We start from the raw sequence: 12390 nt of genomic DNA on the forward strand, positions 1-12390 counted from the left end.
AGCAGAGAAAATAATCGACAAGCATGGTAAAGGTAAAGGCTACAAGACCATCTCCAAGCAGCTTGATGTTCCTGTGGCAACAGTTGCAAATATTAAGAAGTCCAAGGTCCATGGAACTGTAGCCAACCTCCCTGGGCGCGGCCGCAAGAGGAAAATCGACCCCAGATTGAACAGAAGGATAGTGCGAAGGGCAGAAAAAGAACCAAGGATAACTGCCAAAGAGATATAAGCTGAACTCCAAGGTGAAGGTACGTCAGTTTCTGATCGCATCATCCATCACTTTTTGAGCGAAAGTGGCCTCCATGGAAGAAGACCCAGCACTTTTGAAAGAAAAACATAAAAAAGCCAGACTGGAATTTGCTACAAATGCATACTGACAAGCCACAGTCCTTCTGGGAGAATGTCCTTTGGATAGATGAGTCAAAACTGGTGCTTTTTGGCGCCCCGATCCCTTCACAGATGGGAGCAGGTTCACACTGAGCACATGTGACAGACATGAAAGAGTCTGGAGACGCCAAGGTGAACATTATGCTGCCTGCAACATCATCTGTTAGGTACCAGGATGAAATCCTCAGACCCATCGTCAGACCTTACGCTGGTGAAGTGGGCCCTGGGTTCCTCCTGGTGCCGGACAATGCCCGGCCTCATGTGGCCAGAGTGTGTAGGCAGTTCCTGGATGACGAAGGCATTGACTGGCCCTCACGTTCCCCAGACCTGAATCCAATTGAGAACCTTTGGGACATTATGTATCGGTGCATCCGACGCCGCCAAGTAGCGCCACAGACTGTCCAGGAGCTCACTGATGCCCTGATCCAGGTCTGGGAGGAGATCCCCCAGGACACCATCCGCCTTCTCATCAGGAGCATACCCAGACGTTGTCAGGAGTGCATAAGGCACGTGGGGGCCATACACACTACTGAGTCACACTATGAGTTGCCGTGATGATATTCACGCAAGTTGGAACATCCTGTTTATGTACTTGGTGTGAGTTTGAATCCAGCCCTCAATCAGTTGGTGATTTTGGTTTCCATTGACCGCTGTTATGTCATTTTGTTCTCAATGAATTACACAAAGTACAGTAAAGATTTTGATCTTTAATATATTTCATTCATTGAGATCCGATGTGTGATTTAAGTATGCCCTTAATTTTTTTGAGCAGTGTATTTCAGAAGAAATTGTGCATTCTTCGTTTTTTTGTGGAGGGGTACCAACAAATGTGTGCACGTCTGTTTCTTAGTGATCATCAGTAATATAATAAGGAAGAAAATATTTTGTTTACATTTCAAACAATCTGAACTCTCACAAACTAAAACAAGGGTCAAACACTTTGAACATAAGATGTCAAAGCTGAGAAAAATCACATCAAGAAAAGGCTATTTGGTCCATCATGCTTGTTTCATTGCTAGTGGACTTTTCATCCAGAAATCCCAGCAATGGGTTTCTTGACGAATACACAAGACAGGTAACAGTATTTAAAACTTTAAAAGGAGACTAATAGATATACTCGGTAGTAATTTTAGTCTTGTAGTTTAAAATGTAATGTTATCATTCAAAAAGTTTGTGGCCAGCTACAAACCATTGTAAAAATAAGACATATGATGTTTACAGTGTCTACTGTGCTGTCCTTTTCTTATAAGATATATAATACTACTTGAGTTTCATATGCACTATTTGTAGTTTTAAATAGGTCAAGGATGCTAAGTAAGATGAGTCTTATAATAGAAATGTAACTTTTGACCACACAATATAACTTTGCTGTATTCCTTGTACTCTTGTTATTGTTGGCCAGACTACATCCATGGCGTTACATGAAAGTCTGTTTTTGGGCATGTGTTCAGTGCAATTAAAGTGTGCAAAAGCAAATAGAGAAAACAAAAGACTAGAATTAAGTAGTGCTAGTATAGTATGACCATGAATGTGTGATACTATCAAAAGTGCTTTAGCGGGATTTAATGAGAGGTTTGCATTATCAGATGCAGTCATATTACTACCAATCAGATAGTAAAAATTACTAATTTTACAGCAGTTACATCTACACTTAATCTATGCATTCTGTTTTACAAGATTATATATATATATATATATATACACTGATCAGCCATAACATTATGACCACTGACCGGTGAAGTGAATAACACTGATACTCGTTAATAACACTCGTTATCATGGCACCTGTCAGTGGGTGGGATATATTAGGCAGCAAGTGAACATTTTGTCCTCAAAGTTGATGTGTTAGAAGCAGGAAAAATGGGCAGCGTAAGGATCTGAGCGACTTTGACAAGGGCAAAATTGTGATGGCTAGATGACTGGGTCAGAGCATCTCCAAAGCTGCAGCTCTTGTGGGGTGTTCCCGGTCTGCAGTGGTCAGTACCTATCAAAAGAGGTCCAAGGAAGGAAAAGCAGTGAACCGGCGACAGGGTCATGGGCGGCCAAGGCTCATTGATGCACATGGGGAGCAAAGGCTGGCCCGTGTGGTCCGATCCAACAGACGAGCTACTGTAGCTCAAATTGCTGCAAGAGTGAATGCTGGTTCTGATAGAAAGGTGTCAGAACACACAGTGCATCACAGTTTGTTGCGTAAGGGGCTGCGTAGATGCAGACCAGTCAGGGTGCCCATGCTGACCCCTGTCCACTGCCGAAAGCGCCTATAATGGGCACGTGAGCATCAGAACTGGACACGGAGCAATGGAAGAAGGTGGCCTGGTCTGATGAATCACGAGTTCAAGGTGTTGGCTTGGCCTCCAAATTCCCCAGACCTCAATTCAATCGAGCATCTGTGGGATGTGCTGGACAAACAAGTCCAAACAATGGAGGCCCCACCTCTCAACTTACAGGACTTAAAGGATCTGCTGCTAATGTCTTGGTGCCAGATACCACAGCACACCTTCAGAGGTCTAGTGGAGTCCATGCCTCGACGGGTCAGGGCTGTTTTGGTGGCAAAAGGGGGACCTACACAATATTAGGCAGGTGGTCATAATGTCATGGCTGATCGGTGTATATAGATATATATATATAGATAGATAGATAGATAATATAGTCTATTCACTACAGAGTATGTTCATGTTCATGCTGGTTACAGGATGTGTGTACAGTGTTGCATTCTCAATACTACAGCATTTCTGTGCTGTCAAGGGCAGGTGACTGCTTTCCAAACTTCAGTCTGAGATTTAGTCTGGCAGTGTGCTGTATGTATGATTGAAAATCCAAGCCTTCAAAAACACATCACCTTCCGATGGACACTGGATGATGCTGAAGAATGGAATACAAGGGCTTCCCGTTGTCTGTTTGTGCAGCGAAAGAACAATGCCCACCCCTCATGTTATGGCCTCCATGTCTACTGTAGGCAAAATCTCAGACAACAGACAATCTCTAACCTACTTTTTCCTCCATATTGTGATAATTGTGATGTGCAGGGTGCTCAATGGGAGATGGGGTGAGGGCAGAGGTGTTAATGGGAATGTGTCCTGTGGAAAGGTGGCTGCTTAAAAACAAGTGGACTACAGATAACAAAATGGCCACCCAACCCCCAGAAAAACTACATGTCCCAGAACCCTCAGCCAGCCATTTTCCCCCTTAATGAGTCCACCTGGTGGTAATCTACAAAATCATCCACCTGGTATAAAAGGGAAGAATCTGGGGGAAGGCAGCATAGTTGATAAAGGCAGTGAAGTGTGAGTAGTGGAGTTGGGTGGTGGAGTTGGGTGGTGGAGTTGGGTGGTGGAGTTGGGTGGTGGAGTTGGGTGGTGGAGTTGGGTGGTGGAGTTGGGTGGTGGAGTTGGGTGGTGGAGTTGGGTGGTGGAGGAGTTGGGTGGTGGAGTTGGGTGGTGGAGTTGGGTGGTGGAGTTATTTTCATGAGATTGGGTTAGGTTTGTGAGTTTTGTGGTTTGTTTTGGCTTTTGTTTGGTTGGATAGTTATTCAAATTATTTTTGTTTGAAGACTGGTCTCCTGCACGTTGTTAAAGAACCGCTTTGTCACAATATGTAAAATTTAAACATTGCATCAGGTGGCCATAACCTCTTCTCCAAGTCTCTAATGACCAATCTAAATGGTTAAAACTCAAAGTTAATTTGGGAAATTGATTAACCTTAGATTTTTTTAAACGGTTAGCTTGCTCTGTTGCATGTGGTTGGCACTCCATGATCCAAACATTGATTTTTCTGTCATTTTCATTCCCATAATACTTTTTCTTGTGAAGGGATATTATGGATATAATATCATCATAAGTTGTCATTTTTCCTTTGTGCCATGGTAATTAACTTTGTGTACACTCCTATAAACTGTCTAAGGTACATAATGGAGGTGGTAATGTGGTGGAGGTGGTTTCAGAGCACTAATTACAGTGGCGAAATTGTATATATACAGCAAAAACAGAAGGAACATTTGTACAGGAACAATATCATTCCATTCCTCAAAGTCACATAATTTGGAACATGTTAACATCCAGTGGTAGGAAACGTGTCTAGTTTCCTGCTACTTGTTACCAGTGAATGCCACATCCTGCTGAAGTAAATATTTATTTTTCAAAAATGCAGTAAAATGCATAGATAAATAAATATATAGAGAAAAAGATAGATGGATAGATAGTAATGCTTTTAAAATACTACTGGAAATTAACATCTGAAGTGTTAGATGGCAGAAGATCATTCCAAGAAATGTACTTAACTTAAAAATGATTTAAACTTCCCACAGCAGTACTTTATGTAATCAGTAAAGGTAAGCCGAATGGAGGAGCAGGGCACTCAAGAGGGACCCAGTGCTTTGCAAACACTGTGGGTTACTGTTTAACTTGGACAGGAGTCAGTGAAGAAAAAAACAGACATATTTAGAAAAAACTTCTCAAAGAAACTGGAGTTTTGATAAGACCCAAAAGAGTTACTTAATCCGTCTCTATCTTGAAAAGGGAAACACTGAATTAACTATTTTTCTTATCCTTTTTTCCAAAATAAGGAATGGATCTGACTTACAAATCAAGTGAGAAGTGAAAATAAATCATAATGAATAAACACTCATAACTATGAAAATCAATCTTATGATTGCTTATATAAATACATAAATCCAATTATACATAATATATAATTATTTTATTTAGTGAGAATTGTGTCTGTTACATAACATTTTGAACAATTCATTGAGTATTTTGTACATTTTGCCTTCAATACCATGAACTAATAAATAAGAACCTACATATGTACTATATTTTAAATTCCGAAATAAATATTGTCATCATAAATTAATATAAATGAGCAAATATTCTTAACAGAGGAACTCATTACAAAAATCAAATATAACAATTCTTACAGCTATAAATCAATGCTGGTCCAGATCCCAGCTTGCAACAGTTTTTTGTTTGTTTGTTTGTTTGTTTGTTTTACTGATAAAAGTGAACCTTTACTATAACGTAACTATACACAAACGTCTCAATTTAGTCTCCATCAAATCATTCAGGCGTCACAGCCACCTGACCTGAACTAAATTCACATTCTTTCTTGACAAAATACTAGCTTTCATTTTTGTACAGTAAGTCAGACTGTTATATTGGGTTGATGGGGTTTTAGAAGCCACTATTTTATAATGTTCTTCTACTTAAACAAGAGTAGTGAAGCGCAAAATCACAATGAAATCTCTAAGCAGGGGTTAGCATCCAGGCGTGTGTGTAGCTTCACAGGAATTCTTCATTTTTCTACATTTTCAATTGTCCCTCTCAGCACAATCTGTTACTTCCAAAGGGTATGGATTATTTTGCCCTTTCTACTAATCCTAGGTTTTGTAAGTACCAGATTTACCTCCTGCCACCAAGCAAAAAAAGTAATGTAATTTTTGGCTCAGCACTGACTTCCCATGTTGTAGAGAGGCACAGCTTTAAAACATCCACACAAATTGTTGAAAAAGTATTTAAATGGAACACCTGAGCAAAAGTCTGTTTGTGAATCATCAGTGATCAGTGCCAAATTAACATGACATTTATATATTTGTTTGTCTTATATATCAGATGTAATCAAAGAGGACTGTGTCCAAGCTATAACTAATCTCTCTTGGATCCCCTAATGGCTTATTTGGCTCTGACAAATATAGAAACAGAGGAAATCATGTTCAATGTCAAACAATCAGATAACCCATTCAGTGTGAAGGAGTGGTTTTTGTTTATGCTTTATTTTTTCCAAGGAACAATGAAGTCATGGTAGATGACATAAGGAGACATATTTCTCGGTTTAGAATGACACTGTATGCATACATTTCTGTAGCAGAGGCTTTCAATACAGGAAAAAATCAAAACCATAGTACATTTGTCAAATGACTGGAATGTGAGAGAGAGAAATCTGAAACACTAGGACAGACAGAAGAAAAGAAAGAAATGGTGTACAGTAAAGATGAGTATGAGTCCTTTCCCTATTTTTGGAGGGGTTCCACATAATATGTAATTGACTACGTTATTTTTTTTTATTATTAAAAATGCTCTTTCATACAACTTGATTTGCAACTCAGAGCTCACAAATCTTAATGAATTTCCATTGCCAAAAGAAATGCATTACAGGAAATACAATTATTGTGCACTAAATGGTTCTGAAGGATTATTGTTCATATGCGGATATGTTTTAAATCTTTAAGCCCCAGTAATACCATACTACAGTTAAGTAGTGATAATATAAGTGATAACTAGTACAGAATTACTGAGCTTTTCATTTTTTAAATCTGCTATACTAGCATGATGTAGAAATTAAATGGTTCAATATGTATACCTGTAAATCATTTTAACAAAGAAAATATATTATTAATAAAAATATGCTTTTGTCAGTATCTGTTTTATTATATAATTAATAACTTTGAGAAATGTAATCTAAGAACAGACATGAATGTGTATAAAATGGTGAAAGGTTCATACTGGGTTCATACATTATGTGTTGTTGCTAATTAACAATTATGTTACTTTTAATTGCCACATTAACCAAATCCTATGCAATCAAGTATTGGATTTTAAAGACAACTTGCCAGCTAGGGAAAAGAACAATTAATTGTCTCCCCTGGCTTTGCTTACACCTCACATTTTTAATTCAGCACAAGAGATACAAAGCCCAGATCTTGACATGTCTCTGAATAACTAGAATATACTGTGGTTGACTATAGGCCAAGTCTTCCGCTTTTGCTTCAGAATTCATCATTAGACTGCTCTATTAATCTTTCTGCTTTACCGTCATAAACCTAAATGTACACAAGAGGATTAAATTAGATTTCACTTGACAAATTATTCGGAGTTCAGCCAATTGGGGCAATATTTTTTCTGTGTGTAATGGTGGAACTGTAATTCCTCTTTATGGCTACTGGTAGAAAACCAGTTGTGAAGTGAAAGTCCACACAGTGATTTATATTACAAAGGTCTGTGACTTTAATGAACTTGAAAAGTCTTTTGCAAACTTTAGTTAGACACACACAATTATGTGTGAGAGTATTCACTCCAAAGTCTACAAAACAAACTTGGGCTTGATAGGGAAACAAGCAGGATGTCAGACTCTACAATTCTTTTGTGCAGCACATAAAACACACCACATCTGTCATCCTTATGTTTTGGACTTGAAATCTGAGGCTCAAAAGCTGACGAAATCTTCAAAACAGACTCACCAAATTATCTTGTGAACAAAGAAGGATTCTGGGTCTTTCCGAGTAACCTGGGTTAATGCAATTCCAATGCCTGTAGAGGTTGTGTAAGTCTACAAATATCAGTTGGGTGACAATTTCTTATTATTTTATCTCCAGCTACCATAAACCACTCAAAGCACCCAATTAATCCATAGAATTTGTACAGAAAGTTGATTTAGATAACATAAGATCCATATGTGAACGTGGTATACTACATAATTAACCTGTTGGTATTTGTGATTTTTAAATTAACTCTGTTGGGCTCTAATCTGTGGCATGTGTGCACCATTTCCCTTACTGTATCATTTCAGCTGAAGCTGCTGAGTTCTGAGGCAATCATTTTCTCATGCTCCAGTTCTTGCCTTTGGTGAACTTTTATGTGGTATGAATAACTGCCTGACTGGTCTGACTGACATTTTAAGAATTAAAGTACAGTAAACATCAGCTCCTTTTGCTTTTCAATTACAAGGCAACCGAGTCAAAATATCATGCAAAACAGTCATGTTCTATCCTCTTTGTATAGCTACTGCTCTTGCACAATAGAATAAGCAAGACCTTAAGCCAAGCACTTACAACAGCCCTATCAGTTTCATTGTTCTAAATGACATCAGTGGAAAAAATAAACCTTTCAGTGGCATTTTAACAATATGAGATATGGAAGAGACAGAACAAATGGCTTCTGGAAAGACATGAAAGGATTTGCTTTCATTTTATCATCTCTTGAAGACAAGTAGTGTTTATATATCATTTATGTATTTTATTTTACTTATATTAAAGCTTTATTGAGAATGCGATTAGGTTATTAAATGGGTCAGAGCTGGTATACTTTTTAAACTGGGAAATCTTTTTTGTTTGGGTACATATAAGACCCAAGGGAACCAAAGCCTCCAAATTGCCTCAGCATTTCTAAATGTTCCTGTTGTCTGCTAATTTATATCTACAATGTATTTAGAGACTAGAGGATATTTAGACTGTGCTGATACTTGGAGGAGGAATTGTTGTTCCTCTTTTTCTTTTTTATTATCTAGTGGTTGGGATGTACTGTTAAATTATCAGCAGATCATTCTTCCTTTAAGAAATACAGTTCTGTGGCATAGAGCTGCAAAGGTAAATATCTGGAATATTTCATTAGGACGCAGAAAGCATCGGGCAACTGGCACAGTTTACACAATCACGGTTTTTCTCTGTCTAGACAACTTTTAGTTTTATAGTTTGATATTGGGTTTCACAAGAGTGCGGAAGCCAACTATTTATATAAATGAAAAAACGAAAAAAGAAACCATAACCTTGTTTTCTTTTGCAGGCTTTGAGAAACATTTTTTCTTCCTACCTCACCACTACCAAGATTTATTGCTAAAACCTCTAACAGCTCTGTATGTATTTGTGCACAAATTACTGACACGGGGCAGATTTTTGGTCTCTACCACTATCTGAATACTGCTGTACTTTTACACACCTAATGGCTCGGGAAGTATTAGGTAAGTGGTACAGTACTGCTAGTGGTACACTCGGATAACTTATAAATACATTATACCCATACTCTGTTCCTAAAAGTCACACTTATGAAGAAAATAAATTCAAAATAAGCATCTATTCATCAAAAAACTGAAAATCCACAGTTTGTCACATAAATAATAATTTGACAACATCTACCTATCTACCTATTGATCTTTCTACATATCTACATATCTACCTATCTCTCTCTCTATCTATCTATCTATCTTACTCTATCTCTATCTCTCAATCTCCATCTTGATACATTTTAATGTAAGATACATTTGCAATACTAAGAACTATGGAAATAATTTTAAGAAATACAAATATGTTTACACAAAACTCTATATTTGCTTTAACTATATATTCTATACCTCTTGTATAGATTGTTATAGATAATCTGTTTTTACTATTAATACAAGTCAAGTAATACAAGTAATAATACAAGTCTGTACTTACAGCTGAAGTTGGATTCAATCTTGTTCCATGCCAGGAGACTGTTTATTGTGATTTGAAAAATGATGTGCAGCAGCAGGAAGGTGAGGCTGGTAAAGCACAAGGACTTTAACAGCCTACCTGTATGGCCTGGAGGAAATTAAAAGAAGACAAAGCAAATCAGTTCACTGGTTCACAATTGATCGCAATAACATAAATAGGCAGCACCACTTGTAAAATGCATCAGGCGGTAAGTTAAGTTCTGCCATTGTGGTTGTGCTGTTACCGCAGCAGTTGCCATTTACAGTAAGAAAACTTTACACCGCGGATATAATGCATTTCACAAGCTTCCTATCTTTCAGTTAATTACCTGCTGGACTGACTGACTGTACCATTTAATAATAATAACAACTGTTCCCACAAAGTATGGGGATTTGGAGTCAGCACATTGGTTAATGCAGTTATTCTTGGCATGGGAAGTCAAGCTAAGTATCTCTCATGATGTTTACCTTCTGGAAATCTCAAGTTTCAGTTGTCAAGGTGAACATGCGGATGGGTTAACCTGTCTTAAATCCGCTATTGGGAAAATGTGCTGGGTAGCTGACACTGGCACTAGTGCTATAGGGAAAAGTTATGAGATGGGTTATCACACTGGACAGTAATATGTTCAATTTTTTGGACATTAACCCATTTGCAAAGGTTTCTGCTTTTCCCATAAATGTAGTTTTTTCCATACATTTTTTTTTCACAACAAATTATGTCTGAGTCATCACAAAGGAATATAAAGGACTGTTCTCTGAAGTAGGCATGATGAAAATACAGGTTTCTAGTGGTCAATGATTCTCAGTCTAGTGGGAAAGTTCATGTGGCACAAATCCCACAGATAGAAAGCAGTTTCTCCTACGCTGTGGTCACAGTAGTAAACAGATAAACATTCATAATGTATCACCAAAATAACTAACTTGGGAGCAGTAAAACAAGTTCAATCCATCAGGACCAATAAAGAAATGGAATAGCTAATATTAAACACATAAACAAACAAGTATAAAACAATACAATAAACATATATGGCTGTGTGTGTATATACAGCTCTGGAAAAATTTAAGAGACTACTCCAAGTTCAAAAATCAATATTAAGTTGTCTCTTAATTTTTTCCAGAGCTGTATAATGGGGGTATACGACACAAAGAAGCATGGAAAGGTGTGTGCTTGGAATTACAAGAAGAGATATTAAAGAAATTAATAATTGAAAGAGAAAGAGTGAAAACAATGGCAATGGGCTGACACATTGCAGGTAGGTGTGTACATTGTAATACAGGAAAATGAATACTGTATATAATGCTACTTATAATATTATGGACAACACAAATCATTTTTATCTCTAATGCTGCTCAAAGAGAACAGCTGATGTACAACATAGTAGATAGATTTGTACTCTAACTGTAAGACACACTGATAGAAGCTGGCAGCAAGAATCAGTGACTGGCTTATGTGAATTGCTGGTTGACCTAAACTGAAAGTGTCAAGGATGTATGAAATCAGTTTAAAAACTAGTAAAACATATCTTAATTTTACTACACAATCTGTTTACTCTTGTAAAATGCATCTTTCATTAATTCAAATGTGAGTGCCTTAAAGCAGAATAGGTAACATTTATCATGCATTAAATATGTTTGTAGTTACAAGGAAATCTTTAAACAATGATTCACTTATAATCAGCATGGAAAGCGAGGGCAAACATTTATCTTGAAAAAGGTTCATGGAGGTAAATATGCAGCCTTTTTTGAGTTTACGGATTAATTTTAAAATTGTCCTGAGAATCTGACATCAATCATGAAAAATAATTACAGTTCTGTAAGCTAAACAACACTTAACAACACTACAGAAATGTATAGCAGTAACAGATGTTCTGTCATGTCTGAAAAATAGCAGGAGCAGACAAGAAGCAGATCTAGTTTTTTAGGGGTTTTATTAAGCACGTGAAGGAGAGTTAATATATTTCTAGTACGCATAACATAGTAATAGTTTAGCCTTAACATTAACCTTCTATGCAAGTGCTGTGGAGAGAAAACAAAATATATGTCCTTTTAAATATTGGCCATATTAAGCCAATGTTTTCAGCTGAAGAGTGTTCATGGCTGGCTATTTGTAATAATGGTCATCATAAGGTGAAATATGGTGAAAATTCTAAAAGCCACTATAACCTATTTCTAAAGGCTTAAAATAATATGAGTACACCCCTTTTTAAAATAAATAAAATTAAGAATGGAGGAATTAACTTAAAATATTGATTCAAAATGAATAATACTATATTTGATAGTATTATGCCCACACAAGGAAACTATATAGTAATTAAAATGTACACTAAAGAAAATGATTGTTTTGAGGATGCACTGACAGGGGATACAGCAAAAACATCATGCATCATGCTCATTACCCTTACGAAGGTGATATTTGGCTAAATGATTTGGTTCTTGACATGATAATGACAGGGAATATAGAACCAATAAAAAATACTCTGACAGATTATTAGTAATGAAAGGAAGAATAAATGTTGTTAGACTTTTAAGGTTGCAAGACAGAACAGAACAGACTATGATTGCAAATGGGATTGTCATATGAATCAAAAGTATAAGTATAATTGTCTTCTTAATTGTAATCACTAGACTATACATAAACTGTCATCAACCAGCAAACACTTTGGATAGAGTTACTACCGTTGCAGCCTTATAATGATAATATCTTTAACATATATAAAGCATATTTAACCGCAAAGATTAAAAACAGTCAGGTATCAAGTAAAGCCATCAGTAGTAAATCTAAAAAAC

The 12390-nt window shown here is 36.9% G+C and overlaps 1 protein-coding gene across 2 annotated transcripts in view; it reads right to left on the bottom strand.

Moving 5' to 3' along the window:
- Positions 1-12390, bottom strand: part of piezo2b (piezo-type mechanosensitive ion channel component 2b) — a 164914-nt gene that overhangs the window by 101494 nt on the left and 51030 nt on the right. For both annotated transcript variants that reach the window (XM_066719130.1, XM_066719121.1), the window contains exon 3: positions 9587-9712. In XM_066719130.1, coding sequence (XP_066575227.1) covers positions 9587-9712 — 126 coding nt within the window. The remainder of the gene's footprint in view (positions 1-9586; positions 9713-12390) is intronic.

Source organism: Amia ocellicauda, chromosome 2 (assembly GCF_036373705.1).
Source record: "Amia ocellicauda isolate fAmiCal2 chromosome 2, fAmiCal2.hap1, whole genome shotgun sequence".
NCBI classification, from domain to species: domain Eukaryota; kingdom Metazoa; phylum Chordata; class Actinopteri; order Amiiformes; family Amiidae; genus Amia; species Amia ocellicauda.